This window comes from Lygodium microphyllum, chromosome 19 (genome assembly GCF_053477565.2).
Source record: "Lygodium microphyllum isolate KBCC chromosome 19, Lygodium_microphyllum_v1.1.10, whole genome shotgun sequence".
Classification (NCBI taxonomy): domain Eukaryota; kingdom Viridiplantae; phylum Streptophyta; class Polypodiopsida; order Schizaeales; family Lygodiaceae; genus Lygodium; species Lygodium microphyllum.
This window is the reverse complement of record NC_141153.1, coordinates 130,479,599-130,500,447: the sequence shown is the minus strand read 5'-3', so window position 1 is coordinate 130,500,447 and position 20,849 is coordinate 130,479,599. Positions and strand designations below refer to the sequence as shown.

Here is a 20,849-nt window from a genome sequence, read left to right as displayed (position 1 = left end):
CTACCTGCACTGTATGGCGGCAGATTTTGCCACGTGGCAAGACCAAACTAAGCCCAGTGCCCACCTCCACTGTCAGACAGAAGCTTTTTTAATTCTGTGTATCATATGATATATGATGATGATGATGATGAGATGAGATGAGATTCTCGTTCCCAAAGCTCACATAAGGCCGCCGACGGCATCACCATGGCTGACGGAGCAGACGTTACGGACCTGCATCATAAGGTGGCTCTCGTTACGGGGGCTTCTTCAGGACTGGGCAGAGATTTCTGCCTAGCTCTGGCCCGCCATGGCTGCAAGGTGATCGCTGCAGCCAGGAGAACGGAGCTCCTGCACACCCTCATTCAAGACATCCACAACATGCGACTGGATGGCAGTGGTGGTGATCCTGATCAGCGAGCGGCTGCCGCCGTTGCAATCCAAATGGATATTAGTGCTAAAGACGAATCTCAGGTCGATGCTGCCGTTGATCGGGCATGGCTGGCATTCGGTAGAATTGATGTGCTCGTCAACAATGCAGGGATCAGAGGTATCCTTATGTGATGCTTATTTGCATTGAATAATCTAAAAAGTACTACCATGCGAGTACTTATCTACATTGAATCATCTAAAAAGTAATACCAAGTACTGTATGGGTCTTGTTTTCAGTCACAATGAAGTGCAAGAAAAACCATAGATTTAGCCAGGGAGTTGCTGGCCCATGTTTTTTTTTCCTTTCATTGTTTCAGTCACAAGGAAGTGCAAGGAAAACATAGATTTAGCCAGGGAGTGCTGGCGCATGTAATTGTGCCTAGATGGATTTGAGGGTGCTTTCTTTTCCTGCGTATTCCAGTGACAACATGCACGGAAAAAAGGGAGGATGGTCTATAGCTTTATATTTCCAGCTCACGGACAATACAAAAAGCACGTAGTGTTAATGAAATAGTGATGAATGGTTGGCACAAGAGTCTTTGACTTCATCTTGAATCTTGTCTTCGAATCTGAAGCATTTGCACATACCTGTTTGCTTGGCAAACGGTGATATTGATGTAGATCAATTCCCACCCTTTGACCAAAACCATTCTAGAACCTCGGAGGGAGTGTAGCTGTCGGTGGAGTCACTGCTACATAAACTAGGAATGCTAAATCTGCAAGAAAAATTGCACGCCAAACTGAGGCCGCCCAAGTGGTGGACGCCCTCAATCAGAGAGACAAAACAGAAGCATCAATAGACAGAGGAAGAGAGACAGAGAATTAAAGATGTCAGAAGACGATGCTGTATTGATTGGTTGTTTGGTTACATATTATTCTTCTATAACTGCCTGTGGACAAGATATGAATGTTCACACGTGTCTATTGAGTGCCCAGGGCATCAAGGTGTCTTTACATTCTGATATTGTTGACCCATACGTGTTTTCTTTCCTTTCATATATTGGAATTTAGAATCATGTGTATTCACATTAGTGATGATTATTACTGAGGTGTCGTTAATAGAAATATGCTTTTCCTGGGCAAAAAAAGAAAAACATGATCGTCAATGTCTAATCTGTATTCTTTGGAAAATTGTAGGTAGTGTAAAGGCAGCTTTGGACTTAGAAAGTGAAGAATGGAACAAAGTGATTTCTACAAATTTGAGAGGTACATGGTTGGTAAGCAAGGCAGTTGGTAAGCGAATGCGTGCAGCAAAAATAGGTGGCTCAATTATAAACATTTCATCGACTGCAAGCCTAGAGCGGACCCTTTTGCCCAATAATGCTGCATATGCTACTTCGAAGGCAGCAGTTAATCAACTCACCAAGGTTTGTTTTTATCCAATCCGCTTTTCCTTTTTGGTCTGACACCTTATACTCCGTTGAACACATTAAAATGTGTACAGTTGCTTGTTGTCGCATTTCTATCTTGAAAAGGGTTGAGGCAGCAATTTAGGATAGATGCCTCCCCCCCAAATGTTGCAGCTTGGATCACTGTTGTAGCCTGTGCTGCAATTTTGGGCTATTTGGGCCTGCTATTGCAGTTTGTGCACTGCTATGTTCCTGTTGCCTTGAGGCCCTCAACTATGGTGGGATAGTGCTAGATAAATTTGTATCTGCAAACCACTTTCATTTATTGATCAATGGGTCATAGATGATGTGAGCACCATTAGTGTTTGGAGCTTATAAGTAGGAGAGGCTATAACAGTGGATTAATTGTTGGAATCACCTGATCGTTGTTTCATGGGAACTTTTTCCTGTTCTGAAATACTATGGTGATCCTGCCATGCTTTTCAGAATGGTTTTGCATATGAGAAGGGATTGTATGCAATTGTTTATGCTTTGAAGAAAGTATCTCTACTCACATGGTTTTCTATGGCCTTACACAAGGCCCTTGAGCATGGTACGAGAGGTGTGCCTCTTTCTTCATTTCACAAGAAGCAGTCAGCTGGAAAACATCTCTTTATTTTCACCCAGCTCTCTTCCTTGCTTCATTACTCTTTATGTGGAATAAGCCTATTACCACAAGTTCACGTATCACCAATGTTATGTCCTTGGACATCTGGATGGGTGCTAGTAGCATTTGTCACAGTGGCCATGAAGTGACTTTGTGTGAATGCAAAGAGAGAGAGAGAGAGAGAGAGAGAGAGAGAGAGAGAGAGAGAGAGGAGAGAGAAGAAGAAGAAGAAGAAAGTTATATTGACGTCTACAACAGGCCAAGTTGGCCTATGAGACCAAAATGTTGCATACAAAATGTCTGGGAGATTTCAAAAGTCCCAGTGAAGCTAACATTTATGCTATGGTGAACTAAATTGAGTAGGTACAAAATGATATCTGGACTAGATACAATTTAGAGGTACTCCCAGTGCGGTGTGGAACTGCTCCTGGAGTGTTCATCCTAGGATGTCCCGCATGGGTCGGTCTAACATGGAGAGACTAAAGCGGCGGGGCAGGGTCCTCCGATGGCGGCGTAGTATCCCTTGTATCTTCGACATGTGTCTTCTGCGGGGACGGGGGCCGGCGGGGCATGGGCGCCGGGCTTTGCCTCTCGCTGTGGCTATTTCTAAGGTGGTTCCCCGGGGTCGGGAGGCTGGTTGGGCTGGTGGGGGCTCGGTTGTGGGGAGGGTAGCTGGTATTTGGTAGAATTCGTTGAGTGTGCGTTGGTTGGTGGCTCCTTGTCTTTGCTCCGTGGTTCGTAGGAGGTGGTCTCTGTGGCGTTGTATTTCCAGTAGAAAGAGCCCCAGGCATCTCTGGTCTTTGAATTCCATCACCTTGGAGAGTGGTCCGAATCCTTCACTGAATGGGCAGTGGAAGCGTCCCCAGATTTCGTAGTACACTGGGCATCTACAGATATAGTGTTCCTTTGTCTCTGGCTCAAGATGGCAGAGCTGACAGATTCGGTCTTCTGGGGGGAGGGGGTTGGCCCCGTATTTGCCCGTTTCGACCCGTAGTTGGTGTGAGGACGTGCGGATCTGTCCGATGGCACTTCTGACCCCGTGAGACAGGTGTGTGTCCATGTAGCTTGGGCGGGTGATGTGTTCCATACGATGTCGTCCGCCCATGGAAGGTTGGTAACGTCTCTACTATTGTTGAGCTTATGTAGGGGTTGTTGCCTGAGTTTCACTCTCAGCTTTAGCATTTCAACTCGGCACAGAGCGTTGGGTATATTTGATTGATCGCTATGTGGCTCGGAATAGGACCTGTCGCATCAATTTGGATCATGAGCTCCAAAATTTCAAAATCATAGACAATGATGACTTGAAAGTCAAGTTGACCGAGTATCGATGTCTTCTCGCTGAGTTCTCAACCAGTGGGACTCCTAAGTCCTCTAACGATTAGGTTACGTTGTTTCTTAACAAGTGATAAGAAAATATTTCAATTTTTTGAAGTGGGTGATTTCATAGTCTCAAATGCCCACATTTTATGAGTTTGAGTGTCAGTTGTTGCATTACGCACTGTTGTTCGATCAATTTCATAACACGTCTTGGATAGAGGGGGAGTCTTGTTGCATCCTCTCAAAGGGAGCAACAAGGCAAGGGCACACAAAACTCAAATTAAAATCAAAATCAAAATAGGGCTAGTGAATCCCAAGGAAATAATCAATCCACACTTAAACTGGGATGGCAGAATGTTCCTTTAAAAAATAGGTATTGTCAACATTGTCAAAAGGCTAGCCATTATGACGATGAGTGTCGATCTAAGGCAAGAGGCACATAGTCTAAATCCAAGAATTAGATCTTCGTACCCTAGTCGGGTAGCCCCCAACAAGGGAATCAGGGTAGTCACAACCCTTAGCAGGGACCCACATTGCCACTGGTCCGTCATCACAGTCGGTGAACTACGCAACTCAAGAGGGTTTGTTTGATTGGTTTGCAGAGGCCCACATCGTCTCCTTAGAAACATTGGATGTGAATCTCGTTCACATCTGCGAGTTGCCTCTTGATGAGGTCCCTACAGAGACCTACTCATCACAACCAAGTACGTTGGTACCTGTTGGCTTGTGGTCAGTGGAGGTATCCATCACATGACTCCTAGATCATACATTTTTCTTTTTCGAGCCCCTGTAGCTGGGAGTGTTTGTGTAGGAAACAACTTCTCGGTAAAGATTCAGGCCTCGGATTGCGTTAGTTTTTCCATTGACCTGGTTCGCGGTCTCACTTCGCGAGATGATATCTATCATGTACCCTAGCTTGGGGTAAACTTATTGTTTATTCAGCAACTTTGCAAGTTGGGGCAAGCAATTTTTTTCATAGTGACCATAGTCGAGGTCTTAGACTCTCAGACTGGTTTAGTGATTGCTCGCGACATGGCATAGCCTGATGGCCTTTACCACATGACACACTTTCTTACCAAGCCGACTATCGATGATTTGGAGTTCCATTGCTTGTAGGCTTTGATCACTACATTAGAGTCTACAAACTTGGAGTGTCTTTGGCATTTTCGCTTAGGACATATTGGTTATGACTCACTTTATGAGCTATTGCATCACGGGATGGTTGAGGGCCTTCCATGCGTAGAACTCTCTCGAGAGGTTTGTAAAGCATGCCAGCTAGGTAAGCAACATCGTATACCCTTTCCTTAGTTGTCTATCACTCGTGCTGCGGAACCCCTTAGGCTCATTCATGCAGGTCTTTCTGGTCCTATATCCACTGCCGCCTTAAATGGCACATTGTACTTCTTTTTGATAGTGGATGATTTCTCTAGATACATGTGCGTGTACTTCCTCAAGCAAAGTTTGATGCTTTCACTTATTTTAGTGCTTGGGTGCTGCTGGTTTATAACTAGACTAGTCGTTCTGTGGGTACCATGAGGAGTGATTCTGGTGGCAAGTTTACCTTCCACAAGTTTTTTGAGTTTCTACAGGAGGAAGGCATTGCATGCTAGCTCACCTCTACTAACTCTCTTGCACAGAATGGAGGCGTAGAGCGTAGGAATTGGACTGTCTTGGATATGGCACGCTCTATACTATTCGTACTAGAGCATTTTGAGCGCCTTTGGGTCGAGGCTATTAACACTTCAATATATATCCTCAACGGATGCCTAATTGTGGCGGTCCCTAAAAAGACTTCGTACAAGGCATTTTTTGGCTCTCGGTATGTTACTTCTCACTTCGGAGTTTCGAGTAGTTGTGCTTACTCGTACACTCCTGATGACAAGATAGGAAAGCTCACCCCTCGAGCTAATCTTTTGATTTTTGTGGGCGATTCTCTAGATCCCACTGTCCATTTGCACAAGGATACCTTCGGTCAACCTTTTGATGCTGAGATCTGTCGTTTTGTTGTTGTAGGGAAATTACTCTAGTTGATTCATACTAGGCTAGATCTTGCATTATCAATTAGTTTGCTTAGTCAATATTTTAATGCACCTAGAATGTCTTATTGGATTGCTTGTCTTCGTGTGTTAAGATATTGAGGGTGTATCTATAATTTTGGACTAATCTATGATCATAGTTTTTGCTTACAGGGATAGACTGATTCTGATTGGGCTGGAGATTTTGATACCCGGCATTCTTATGGCGGCTACCTCTATATCTCGGGTACAACACCTATCTCTTGGCCAGCTGTAAGTAGATGATGGCGGCTTCTACGACCGAGGTGGAGTATCAGACTGTCTTCGATGGCACTACGGAGGCCATCTATTTGAGGAACTTGCTGGCTGCACTTTAGTTCCCTTGCAGGTTGCCTATAATTGTTTATTGCGACAACCAGAGTGCCATTGTTTTTGCGGACAACCCTATTATCTCCCCTTAGACACGGCATGTGGTAGTTCAGTATCATTTACTAGAGAGCAGGTTAAGCTAGCCACCATTCGCCTAGAGTTTGTGTCGTTAAGTGACAATTTTGCACTTATTTTGACCAAGGCGATCAACCGGCTGGTTCTACAGTATCTTCTACTGTGGATCGGTTGGGGTACACCCTCCTTTACTTCTTCAGATTGACGGGGAGAGAGTACTTCCCTCTTACTTCTCCTTCTAGTTTGAGAGGGAGTGGTTTCCTTTTCTTGATAGTGATAATGAATATGTTTATAGCTTTTTACTTTCAGCTATTTTTTTCCTATGTATTATGTGTTATGAACATTTATAACTTCATCTGCATTATTAGGATAACATGATTGTAAAAGGGTGCTTGGGCAAGTGAATAATTCCCTTGTGAGGGTACTGTCTAAGTAGCACCGTTGCATCGTATTTTGCATGAGTATGAAATTTTTTATCTTTCTTTGCATTATCCCATGCATTGGCATTTTGTTCATGTAAAGCATCTGTGTGCATTTATGCCTTTTCAATCTTCCTTGGAATGGTCGACTCTGGATCCACCATAATCGTGGCATTGCACATGGTAGTTTTCAAAGGTAAATTTTTTCTGTGTGTGTGTGCTAGCTTTGCTCGTTTTGCTTGCTTCCCCGTTTTGCCTTTCTCTACACATATTTTTCATATGATGGTATACCCACACACACTTAGCTATCCCTAGGCACTTATTCTAATAGTGTAAGTGATTGTTTTGCTTGTTTTATGAAGGTCATGGTACTATCCATTTTTATTTTCCTGTACTTCGGGACACAATGACTCAATAGGATGAAAGCTTATTTAAAAACATCACTTAATGCTGAATCTTTTTGAACAAATTACATCAAAAGCACTTCAAAATAAAAGAAAATAAAAAAAATCAACAAAGTCCATTGTTGATTCCATCCGCCTTTGCAGGACTCGGTAGGCCCCTAGGCAACTGATGAGCACCCTTGGTCTGATGTCCTAGCCTCTTTGGGTTGATCACGTGGGCTTTCTGGGTAAAATAACCATCACCTCTGTAGTCTTGGTAGGATATTGGGTAGCCGATGTGCACCCTTTACGTGATGCTCTGGCTGCCTCTGTAGTCTTGGTAGGGCACTGGGTGACTGATGTGCACCCTTTGCTTGATGCCCTGGCTGCTTTGAGGTGGGACACCTTGGGATAGAAGAAAATATATATATCAAGGACTTATTTCTCATGGCTCAGTTTTGGGTCTGAGAGGGGGTGTTGAGCTAAAAATGCATTAGCGTGACTTAAATAGCCCCAAACCATGCTTAATTAATGAAGAAAAGCTTATCTTAAAAAGAAACGCGATTCTAGAGAATTGTTGTGTTCCACATTCAAAATCCTAATTTGGATATCCCAAACTTTCTATAAATAGACATGTAGTCCATCACTCTCCCTTAGTCTTGTTTTTGCAAGTTTTAGGAGCTGTATCTTTGCTGCCCACACCCGTTCGTGGAGGACATCGTGGTCAGAGCTTCCACTAGTCATCTGCTACTATCTGGCACCTGATTCCAGTCTTCCTTGCGTATTTGCAGTTGTTGCTAGGTTCTAAGAAGTGTCACCTATAGTTGGGTGTAGTTGCCTATAGTTGACAGTTGTCACTATGAGCTGGTAGTTGTCGCTATCATCATCTCTTTCCTTTGAATGTTGTGTTTTGGTTTTTTTGATTGCCACCCTAACATTCTCTTACCATTGTCTGTTGCGTTTGTACCTAACAATTGTGTATATTTTCTCTCCTCAGGTATCTACGTTTTTAGTCTTTCTCTCTTGTGCACTGCCGTTTGCATCAAATTCAACCTTTGTCAGCAGTTTTTGCTGGTATTCAATACTCAGAGGTTTCCTTTATTGCGATTCGGGATCCGCTCGGAGTGCGATACACTCTATAACTTATGTTTCTACCCTTCTTGGTGTTCTACAGGTTTCGGCACTTGTCTTCGATATCAATCTTCCCCCTCTATTGTACCTTCACCTATGCATTGCATGATTTCATCATCTTTGTACGGTGCATGGACAAGTGAACAATTTTTCCACAAGCGACACTGTCCAAGTGACACTTGCTACATGAGCATTCTTTAGTATGTAGCATACTATGCATCCCATTGTGCAAAGCACCACTAGATGGATCCTAAGTTGGTTTCATCAATGGATTACATTGCTATCCTTCTTCATACAATGCTTCTTCATCTTTTCCTCGTCATCGACATTCTGGAGTGGTTGGGTAAGCTTGTACTGTTTTGTGATGTGTTGGATGTACCATCCCTACTCTTGTCTTTTGGATCATTGTTACTTAATTGGCCACCACCCCTAAAATTAACTTTTCACCATAAACAAAAAACAAAAAAAAAGTTAAAAAAGAAGTTCAATGTGGTTCCATCTACCTTTGTAGGGCTTGGTAGGCCAATGGGTAGCTGACGAGCACCTTTTGTGCGATGCCCTGTTCTCTCTGGGGTAACTACTTGGACTCCCTTGATAAGATAATCATCACCTTTGTAGTCTTGGTAGCCCATTGGGCAGTCAACGTGCACCCTTTGATGCCCTGGTTGCTTTGGGGTGAGATGCCTTGGGTTAAACATTGTTGGCATTTCCTTTTAGGCTCAGTTTTGGGCCTGAGAGGGGGTGTTGAGCTAAAATACGCTTTACAGCTGATTAGCATTTTTAAACAGTCCCAAGACACACTTAATCAATGAAAAAACACAAATTTGGTGTACGGCTCGAGAGAGCTCTAGTGGTCTCTCAAACCCCTAATTTTTGGGGCACCCTTCAACATCTATAAATAAATGGGTTATCCACCATTCAGCCTCATCCTTTTGTGCAGGTTTCTTACTCTACTGTGCAGATTTCAATCATCAACCACCTACCATCTGTTGTCCTCTAGCCATCATTGCTTGCAGCCTATCACTACCCAGCCCTAGGCGGCCTATTTTCAGCCATCGCTGCGCTGTTTGGAGGTTTCCATGTGCTGCATCATCATAGCACCTGATCAGCTTGCGTTTTCACCACGGTGCCAGACGATAGGCTGCTACAATCTCTCCCACAAGGCGACTGTTGTAGTACCTGCGTTTTTGCTGTCTAGTAGGCCGTCTATATCAGTAGACATCTCTCTTGTTATCGCCTTAGTTCCCTAACACTCTGATGATCAACGTTTGGTGTTTCTCGCACTCTGATACTTCGACTGGTGGTCACAACACTTAGGATTTGTCTCCAGTGGATGTCACTCTTCGATAGTGCATTGCTCTGCCCTTGGGCATTCTGTACATTTTTACATTCATTCACTTTAGAGTTTTTTTCTCTCCATGTTTGTCTCTATGTTTGAGTTTTGAGTTTTTGCATTTTGCATTTTGCGTTTAGGGTTTGTCGTCTTTGTCTAAGTCTTTGTGTTTTAGTTTTGGTCGTACATGTTGTGTCTTCTCAATGCAAACCCTAGCATATCTTCACACACAAATGCATATTTACATGAACAAAATGCCAATGCATGGGGTAATGCAAAGGAAGATGCAATTTTTCATGCTCATGCAGAATGCGATGCAACGGTGCCACTTGGACAATGCCCTCACAGGAAAATTGTTTACTTGGCCAAGTGCCCTTTTACAATCATGTCATCTTGACAATGCAGATGAAGTTACAAATGCCCATAATGCATAATACAGAAACAACGAGGTATATGAAGTATAAGGGGTGAGCCGAGTAGATTTTCTTGGGCCCTCCGGAGTGAAATTCGGTGGAAGGATCCTTGAATCCCGCATGGTTTGTTAGTACCAGCAAGGTAATGGGTCTCGTGGAGGAGGCTTGGGAGCTGAAGTATCTGCAGGAAGGTCAGGAGTAGGTAGTATACCCGACTCAGTAGACACAATGTCAAATGATGTGAGCGACGGTGAGAACAAAGAGTCCAGTGCATAGGATTGCAGTGTATTCCTCTCATCAAAGATGACATCCCTCCTAATGATCATCTTGTTTGTCCGAGGATCGAATAAATTATAGGTTTTTACTTCGGAAGAATAGTCCACAAAAATCAAGAGATTAGCTTGAGAGGTGAACTTTCTTATCTTGTCATCAAGAGTATGTGTATAAGCACGACTACCGAAAACTCTAAAGTGAGAAATAATAGGCCGAGAGCCAAAAAATGCCCGTACGGAGTCTTGTTAGGGATCACTGTAGTCAGGCATCGATTGAGGACGCACACTACTAAAGTGTTAATAACCTCGACCCAAAAGCGCTCTGGGAGCTTTGCTGTAAATAGCATGGAGCATGCCATATTCAGGACTGTTCGGTTTCTATGCTCTACGACTCCATTCTGTGCAGGGGAGTTGATATAGGTGAGTTGGCGTGCAATGCCTTGCTCTTGTAGAAACTCAATGCTTGTGGAAGATAAACTCGCTACCAGAATCACTCCTCATAGTACCCACACGATGACCAATTTGGTTATGAACTAGTATTATCCAAGCACTGAAATTAGTAAAAGCATTAGACTTGTGCTTAAGGAAGTACACCCACATGTATCAAGAAAATCGTCCACGATAAAAAAGAAGTACAGTGTGCTATTTAAGGGGGTAGTGGATGTGGGACCACAAAGATCTACATGAATGAGCCTAAGGGATTCAACAGCACGATCGATAGACTATTGAGGAAAGGGTTTATGATGCTGTTTACTTGGCTGACATGCTTTATAGACCTCTCGAGATAGTTTTAGGTGTGGAAGGTCCTCAATCATCTCCTAATGCGATACCTCATAAAGAGAGTCGTAGCCAATATGTCCTAAGCGAAAATGCTAAAAACGCTTAGAGTCTGTAGGCTCTTGTGTAGTGGCCAAAGTCTGGAAGCGATTGAACTCCGAAGAATCATCGGCAGTTGGCTTGGTAAGAAAGTGTATCATGTGGTAAAGACCAATAGGCTTTGTTGTGCCGCGAGCAATTACTAAACCAGTCTGACAGTCTAGGAGCTTGTCTGTGATTGTTGTGAAGAAAACTACTCGACTAAGTGGCAAAGTTGTTGAATGGATTAAGATGTGCCTAGTGTGCTTCGATTTGGGCCTAGCCTATGTGATATGCCTAGGTGTGTGCAGGACAGGGGTACCATGCACTTAAGCACAAGGTGTACCAAGATGGAAATCTAGTGCATTAATGCACTATATGCGGGTAATGTACAAGTGTACTTTGTGTAAGCATGTGACTATGTTCTATTTTTAAAGGCATGCACTAGTACCTTGATGCGTTTGCATGTGAATGAGATGCAACAAGGTCACGTGTGAATGCAATGTGTACTAGGATGATTGGTGGACTAGGTGCACTATGTGAGTGTGTGCCTTAAGATAAGTGGAGTGACTAGGTGCAAGGCTACTGCATGCGTGTCTATTTGTGTGTGGTTCCTAAAATGATGCGTAATGCTCTTCAAATTTTATATAGCTAGGAAAAAGAATTTTGGGCACATTTGATGGGTCTTTTGCACTTAAAATTTAACTTCTAGCTTGCATTCATCGATTTGTCTTCTTGAAGTGTTAACATAATGGATGTGATCCAACAACACATAACGTTCGCACTCTCTCAATGGATGTTGAGCAACTAGAGAATGTGTGGAAGTGGTAAAACACTTGGAAACAACATGGAATGAGCACGTGTGGAAGACAAGATTGTTGACCTCATCAGGAGGCAACTTGCATGTGTGAACGAGACTCGCATTCGATGTCTTTAAGGAGATGATGTGGGCCTCTGTAGACCGGTTAGACAAACCCTGTAGAGTTGAGTAGTTCACCGACTACTGTGATGATTGACCAGTGGCAATGTGGATCTAGCCTCGCCACTGTCCCTGTTGAGGGTTGCTACCACCCTGCTTCCCTTGTTGGGGGTTATTCGACTGGGGTGCGAGGGTCTGATTTTTGGATTTCGGTTGTGTGCCCCTTTGCCCCTTGCCTTAGATCAACACTCCTCGTCATAATGGCCAACCTTTTGACAATGTTGATAATACCTATTCTTTTTAGGTACATTTTGCCATCCAAGTTTAAGTGTAGATTGATTGGTTTCTTGGGATTCACTAGTTCTAGTGTGATTTTGATTGTGATTTTGATTCGAGTTTTGTGTGTCCTTGCTTTTTTACCCCCTTTGAGAAGATGCAACTAAAGCCCCCTCTATCGAGGACGTGTTATTAAATTGATCAAACAATTGTGTGTAACACAATAACTAACACTCGAACTCATAAAATGTGGGCATCTGAGGTTGTGAAATCACCTACTACATAATGGAAATATTTTCGAGGCAGCTTGTTAAGGAACAGGGTAACCTAATCGTCAGAGGACTTAGGAGCCTCAGTGGTTGAGAACTCAACGAGAGGAGACGCCGATACTCAGCCAACTTGACTTTTGAGTCATCCTTGTTTGTGATTTTGAAATTTTGGAGCTCATGATCTAAATTGATGAGACGGGTTCTATCCTAAGTTGCATAGCAGTTACTTAAGTGTGCCCAATGCTCGGATGCTAAGTCGAAATGTTGAAGTTGAGAGTGAGACTTAAGCAACATACCTTTCATAAGCTCGACAATAGCGGAGGTGTTACGAGCCTTCCATGAGTGGATGACCTCATATGGAACAAGTGCGGAATCAGGTTGGGGTTCCAATCCTTGCACTAAATCCCATAGGTTTTGAGAGTTTAAGACATGCCTCATCAAATTTGACCAAGTGATGTAGTTTGACCCGTTGAAACGAGTTAGGAAGCAAAGGTTGATGTCGACAATCTTCGGAGGTGTATCCATTCTTGTTGCAATGGGAGCACCGAGTAGACATGCCATCTAGTGGTGGAGATGCCATGGTACCGGTATACCAACTTGTAAAAGGAAGGGTGGGAGGGAGAATAAAGATATCTCCTAGTGACACAACGGAAATGATAAGAAAATTAGATGTTGATACTGAATCTGCAACCTATCTTTGCCTCGATTGATGTAGTGGATCTTCGCGGTTCACTGGGCGCCTCTAGCTTTGATACCATGTCAAGAAATGATTGAGCAACTAGAGTGACAATAGGGTTTGTAGGGAGGAAGAGAGAGTGTGTATGGCAAACACTAAGAAACGAAGAGAAACTCAGATGAACAAGATGATGAAGGATTGAAATAATGAAGTGAATCTGATAGAAGGGTGTCGTAGCATGAAGGATGCCATGGAGCAGGGAGACTACCAAAGAAGCCTCTAAGTCTATAAACGCAGGGATGATGAGGTGTCAGTTGGAGCAGGGAGACTGATGTAGGAGAGGAGCCTCTAAATCCGCAACATAGGGATGATGACTGGTGATGGACCCAAGTTGTTAAACATAAGGTCTAGTGGCCTTTGATGCTGACGCCAATTGGAGGTGGAGGTTGGCGGATGCTGTAGGAGCCAATTGGATGCCAATGCAAGATGCATGCATTGGGGGTGATATAGGCTGAAGAGAGTGACCTCCTAGATGGCCAAATACAAATTCTAGATGACGCTTGGAGCAGGTGTACTGTTGCTTGATGAAGAAAGGAGTAGAAACTGATAAACACAAGGTCCACCAGCTTCTGGAGATGATGATGTCAGTAGAGGATGTGATGCCAAGTGATTAGGGGTGTTCATAGGCTGCAAATGCAAATCAAGGGACTGTGTAGATGACGCTAGGTGAGTGAGGCTGACATCTAGGTTGAAAAAGCTGTTGCCAAGCTGGGGATGTTGACGTGAGGTTGAGATGAGCTGTTGCGAGGGTGAAGAAGCTGATGCCAGTAGGATGGGTTCCAAACACAAACTTGATGTTGAATGTGATAGGGCCCTTGAAGAAAATGATGGAAGGAGGGAGGAGAGACGAAAGTCTTAGAAGAAGTGAGAGAGTGTGGTGAGTACAGGTGTAGAATGAATGGGAGATGCCGTATATATAGGCACGAACAATCTTGAGTCTCACGGCCGCTGAAGACACTTGAATGGCGCTCCGACACTCTTGGAAGGCCCTAGAAAGCCTTTTTGGGGCTGGAAATTGAAACAAAAAATGGGAATCAAGAAGGAAAATTATAGGGAATGATGTGGTTTCTCAAGAGGTGGGAGATTAAATGGATTTGTAATTGGTGTAGTAGTGGGAAATGAGTTAGATTCCTTCTGTCCATTAAATGCAAATGATGATTCACCAAAATCAAATTGACTACGAGATGTTGAAGCGGAAGAAAAAGATGGAGAAGGAGTGCTCACCAATGAATGTTGCATCTTTTGCTTACCTTTTTTTGAGTTCAAATAGAGAAATCTATTTTCTTCAAGGCTTATAAATCAATACTTGGTTTGAAGACTTCTTTCATCTTGAGCATCACTGATATCTTGAAGAAAAGAGGAAGTAAATTCAAAAGGCTGAGAAGTATTGTTTTGCATAGTTGACATAGAAGTGAATGAAAGTGGAGATGTTTATGGAAGATATGGAGATGAAGGTGGTAGAGGGATGAAGGGTTTGTGCTCCATGTTAGTTTGCATGTTAGGATGGCATGTTCTTTGTGGAGCTTCCATTCTTCTTGCAAAATCATTAGATCAGTGCACCAAATCTAAAGGGAAAAACTCACATTTACCTTCAATTTGTTGTTGAGCTCGATGCATCAAGATAAGATCGTACTAAGCTTGTGTAATCTTGTAAGGTCAAGGGAATCAATGGTAGTTTGATGACTCTATGGCTATGTCGGATCTTTGCGGAGTAGGCTGTGTGACCCACTCTGGCTCTAATCTCAATGTGCTAGGCTCGGGAGCATCATGATGTGGTGAAGATGTGTTTGAAGTCATCTTCCCTTTTGTGGTTCTGGCGAGAAGCTTTCAGATCAAGGCTAAGGTTTCTTTGAGAGTACTCGACTTTGATACCATGTAAAGAAATACCCGAACACAGAAACACAAATGAAAGCATATGACAGAGCATAAACTCAATATAGAGCACAGTTAGGGCTAGGGTAACTTACAGACAATGAACACACTGAATGAAAAAGTGAATGAGTATTGAATATACAATGCTCATGTAGCAAACAAACCGTATGGGGAATGAATATTGAACCTCGAACTTTCGTGTCTCTAAGACTGAGGTAGAGGTAATGAGCTAGAGAGTGTGTCATACTCTTGATGGATCCCGAATCATAGCAAGGTAGCCTCCAAGATGCCGGACAACAACAAATGCAGCAAACTGATGATGATGTGGCAGGCTGATGGCAGAAAAAATGTAGGTTTGATGATGTGGCAGTATGTACAGCACAGTAGATCATAAACATAGCAGTTTAACAAGTTACCAGTTGTAGACGATATGGCTAATCAGTAAACACAGTGGAAATTGATGTAGATTGTGTGATGGAGGTTGGAAATAAGTAGTGGATAGATGGTGACAAAGTTGGCAGCCTTGGTTGAGATATCCTTTGCGAACAGGGTGTGGGCAGCGAAGCTAGATCACTCGAAACCTACAAAAACAAGATTGAGGCTAAGTAAAGGGCAAGATGCCTAGTTATAGAGAGTTTCAAGTCCTCAATAGTCTAGAATCTCTCTCCATTTTAACTCTCTCAAAGCGCTTCTCGTTTTATGGTTTTACATTAAATAAGCATTTTTTGGGGTTTTTCAAGAGGCTAATCAGTATGTCATGCTTTTTAGCTCAATAGTTGGTAGTCATACAAAAAGGCATACGAAAATTGAACTTGTGACATAGATGATCAATCCCATAGGCTTTAAGTACTCGTATTATTCTTGACATTGGAGCTAGAAGCATCCTTGCTATCACTTGAGGAGTCATTACTCTCCTCAACAAAATTACCCTCACTAATTACATTGCCCTCATCATACTACACATTACCTAACTTAAACAGCCCCAAAACACGCTTACTTAATGAAAAAAACCTCTTATTTAAAAAAGAAACACGATCCTAGAGAGTTACTGTGTCCCATATGCAAAATCCTAATTTGGGTGCCCCAAACTTTCTATAAATAGGTATGTAGCTGACCACTCTCCCTTAATCTCGTTTTTGTAGGTTTTAGGAGCCGTATCTCTATTGCCCACACCCCCTTTCGCGGAGGACATCTTGGTTAGAGCATTCCATCGCAATTTGCTATCACCTGGTGCTTGTTTCCAGACTGTATACCTATTGCCTATCTCTCCTAGAGCTGTTGCCAACATTAGGGAATTTGTGTTTGTTGCTGTCAGGGCCAGTCGCTATCATGTGCATTAGTCGCCATTAGTAGGAGTTGTCGCCATCATCATCTTGCTTGCATTTGCAGTCAGTCTCTCTTCTGTATTTGTCTCCATCAGCATCTACACTATTGCCATCCGTTTTTATGTGTTGCCCGACACAGTCAGCTTGCGTTTACGTGTTTTGCACAGTCGCTCGTTTTCTCTCTCCTCAAGTATCTGCGTTTGTTGGTGTTCGACACTCGGATGTTGGTGTTTGACACTTAGATCTTATCCTTATGCATAGGGCTTAGTAGGAGGTTGAAGGTAAGCCTGAGTCTTCTCCTTTAGATTCGGTGCACAGAACTAATGATCTTGTAGGACCTTCAGAATCTCCACTACAGATCAGCTACGTGCAAGTGGAACCTGGCTTAGATTAAATATCACTTCCACAATACTTCTTTTCTCCAATGCTAGGTACGAATCCTTTTGTTTCAGATTCTATGCCAATTGATTTTGTATTTTCTGTTGGATTAGGAGACGCTCATCAAGAAGGGACTCTTCAAAGCAACTTTTGGTTTATGAGTAATGAGGAAAACGGGTATTTCTTTATGAACTTGAAACTAGGTAAGAAGTAAAATAAAAACTTGTAAGTATTCCTATCATTTTCTTTCAAATGATTTTATTTCTTATGGTCAATATGGAGTAGGTGTATCTTCATCTAGTGCATTTAATGGACAAAAGACACCAACAATGTTTCCCACAATAACATTAATCACAAATCCATTTGGGCTCCGACCCATCCCTTCCTCATCTTTTGTTGTACCTTCCTTTTCGCTTCCATTAAGGGCACCATATTATCCACCACCACACCCAACATTGGGGAGTTCTACACATTTAGGTACAAGGTTTAGGACCTCTACATACCCATTTCCAGTTGGTGTACTTGTGACGCAGACTCCACCTCCCATACACACACTTATGGGTTATTCCTCTGGGAGTGCATCCCAGACATACTGGAGTGTGGATCGTTTGGTATCACAATTTGCCTCTATGGAATTACCTAGTGGACCATTCGATCATTATTTTGTGTCCTAGCCGACATTTCGACAAGGCTATTGTGTTTCAGTGCCTCCACCTACATCTATAGTATCATATGGACCTGGGTCCATTTGGGTATCTCTGCAGCAATCGACACTCATTGGACATCAATAGCCTATTCTCGCCTATCCACCTTTATCTCCTCCTACTTCTTATCCACCACCACTACCTTATCATCCATCTTATTTCATCTATCCATCTTCACAGACACCTCATGGTTTTAGTTTCTCATCTGCCAAGCATGCATTTTATGACAAGACTCGTTTCAACGGATCAAACTACACCACTTGGTCAAATTTGGTGAGGCATGTCTTGGACTCTTAGAGCTTATGAGATTTAGTGTAGGGTTTGGAACCCCAACCTAATCCCATCCTTGTTCCATACGAGGTCGTTCGCTCATGGAAGGCTGGTAACGCCTCCGCTATTGTCAAGCTTATGCAGCGGTTATTGCTTGAGTTTGTCTCTCAACTTTAGTATTTTGACCTAGCATTGGAGCGTTAGGCTCACTTGATTGACCGCTATGTGGCTTTGGATAGAACCCGTTGTATCAATTTGGATCATGAGCTCTAAAACTTCAAAGTGATAGACAAGGATGACTTGAAAGTCAAGTTGACTGAGTATAGATATCTCCTTGCCGAGTTCTGAACCACAGGGGCTCCTAAGTCCTTTGACGATCAGGTTACCCTGTTCCTTAACAAGCTGCCACGAAAATATTTTCATTTTGTGTAGGAGGTGATTTCACAGCCTTAGATGCCCATATTTTATGAGTTGGAGTGTCAGCTCTTGCGTTATGCACGGTTGCTCGATCAATTTTATAACATGTTCTCGATAGAGGGGCATCTTCTCAGAGAGTCCAACAAGGCAAGGATACACAAAACTCAAATCAAAATCAAAATCAAAATCAAAATCACAATAGAGCTAGTGAATTCAAAGGATATACTCAATCTACACTTAAACTTGGATCATGGAAATCAAACGAGAGAGAGAGAGAGAGAGAGAGAGAGAGAGAGAGAGAGAGAGTTGACACTTTTACGAAAAAAAAGAGAGAGTTGACACCATGTTGAGAGGGGAACCAACAACTTTCCCTTTACAAGAATTTATTGAAAGAAACCATGTTGAGAGGAAACTAGCACCTTCCCCTTTACAAGAATTTATCGAAACAAACCAAGTGCCTGAACCTTTTACAAAAGGCTGATTTACTGCAATTCTGAAAATCAGGGTTTTAAAACCTTAATTTCTGTATACTCCAGGTAGCAAGCTGATTTTCTTCTTCGGTGCTAGGATTAGATCAAGCTAAGTAGAAAGTGCTTCTTTTAAATGTATAGGAGAGGACCCTTCACATTGGTTCTAAAAGCAATTTGTTGCAGAGCAAATGTATTTTGTAATTTAGCTCACACTTCTGATACTCTTGTGATATCACCTTTGTTTGTTCTGTGTAAGCACATTACTCTACTCTTGCTTTGTCTTTTACTTGGGTTTGTGCCTTTGTTCTCACCATGCCTATCATGCTCTTGCTCTCACCATAATTTTCATGCTCAGCTTTCAAAAGCTTTGCTTGTGTGCTTGCATGCATGCTATGTAAGTAAATAATGACTGCGATTCATGATAGGCAGTTGTATATATGGCATCAGTTTGATCACATAGTGAACATCTGGGCCTGGAAAACTACGTCAGCTTAACCTGTTTGAGTTTTCATGTTATGTTCCAAACACTGCATGTTTTGGTGCAGGTTATGGCTATTGAGCTCGGAAAACACAAGATCAGGGTGAATGCGATTGCAGCTGGAATTTTCAAATCTGAGATTACAGAAGATCTATTCAAAAAGCCATGGCTGCAGAAAGTTGCACAAAAGACTGTACCTGCACAGAGATGGGGAATTGTGGATCCAGATTTGACTTCTTTGGTAGCACTGCTTGCTAGTGATTTATCACACTATATAACTGGAACAATTTTTGTTGTGGATGGTGGTCAGTCAATACTAGGGGTTCCTATTTGGTCCTCTCTTTGATAGTCTAAAGTCTGCCTTCTCTGCACAATTTCAGTAATTTGAAAATCAAATCAATTAGCACAGCTGTAAAGCACTTCCATTTTGCAAGACGTGTGTGTTTCCTTATTTTTTTACATGTATCATGCGGATTCAGCCTTGTTAGACTGATCCTCAAAGGACATTAGTATTTGAAGTGTCTGAAGAAAATGTAATTAAAGCTATATTCAATTAGAGTTTTAAATGAGGCAGGAAAAATCAGGAAAGTATTAGATTGTCTTCTCACCACCACTGGGATGCTGCCAGTTTTCTGCAATCTGGAACTTAGATGACGATGCTTCTACAACATCAAACTGGAAGATTTTACTTGCTTATGCAATTATGTCAGTGGTGATGAACCAAGAGCCCACTAATTAATTGCCAAAGTACACAATAGACCTTGCCACTGAAGCCCCAAATCACACAAAATTTTGGCCTCTTTGATACTTTGAATCTAAACTACGAGCTCTGTTTTCCACTGATTTACAGCCTTCAGTGCAGCTTAATTCTTTCCACTGACCTGTTGTGAGAATATTTTTCCTTCATTTCTTAGTCCATGTTGTACTCCTCAAAGAAAGGGTGTTGAGCTTATTTGAAGGCAGGGCTTTCTAAACCCAGCATTCAGATGACACCAAGGCCAAAATGGCCAGCCAATGTAACAAAGTTGATGCTAACAAGATCTTGGAAAAGCCTGGAGCCAATTGATTAAAGAGGGAGAACTACTTCCTATTCTCAGGAAGAAGTAATTCAATTCTGACCGCCTGAGATGTACCATCTTGTGCACAGTTCTTTAAAAGAAAAAGAAAAAGGTATGAATAATTATATTACATAGAAGAACATATGGTGAAGTATAGATGCTCAAAAGTCTAGCTGGAGTTGTATGCAAATCAAATCATATACAAGGCCTTTCAGGATGGTCTGGGGGGAGATAGGGGAAAGAAGCTGTGATGGAGTAACACCTCTGGGGTTTACGGCTATGGCAAATCCAAGTGTGAAGGAAGTGTAACAAAGCTCTCAATGGTGGTGACCCCCCATAGCTGCTCCCAATGGGCTTGGAGGGAGTGAATAGAGCTTTGCGAAGGTGGCATACACTGACATGCTGAAGACAAGTTGTAGTGGGCCTTCCAGATATGCCACCATGTGAGGCTGCCAAGAATCACCCATACTTGTGATCACGACAAGATAGGCTTTAGAACTTGGCTGATTATCAGAGACACCAAGCCTGCCACTGCACATGAGCCAGCCTTGATGATGATCCTATCATACATTGCTGCCACGTAGAGTAGCTGATGTCCTTGACTGACTCATGGCTAGCAGAAAGCTCCCTAGGAGACACACCCAAGGGTGGGCTTTCCTCCATGGGGTAGCCCACATGCTCCTCTCCAC

The 20,849-nt window shown here is 42.7% G+C and overlaps 1 protein-coding gene across 1 annotated transcript; it reads left to right on the top strand.

Annotated features, from left to right (window-relative positions):
* The first annotated feature begins 100 nt into the window (after nt 1–100).
* On the top strand, nt 101–19,687 carry LOC148020381 (uncharacterized). The gene is made up of 3 exons (XM_087700675.1): nt 101–529; nt 1,549–1,778; nt 19,170–19,687. Exons 1-3 carry the CDS (start codon nt 187–189, stop codon nt 19,446–19,448), a joined length of 852 nt encoding a protein of 283 aa, XP_087556801.1. The 5' UTR covers nt 101–186; the 3' UTR covers nt 19,449–19,687.
* The last annotated feature ends 1,162 nt before the right edge of the window (nt 19,688–20,849 follow it).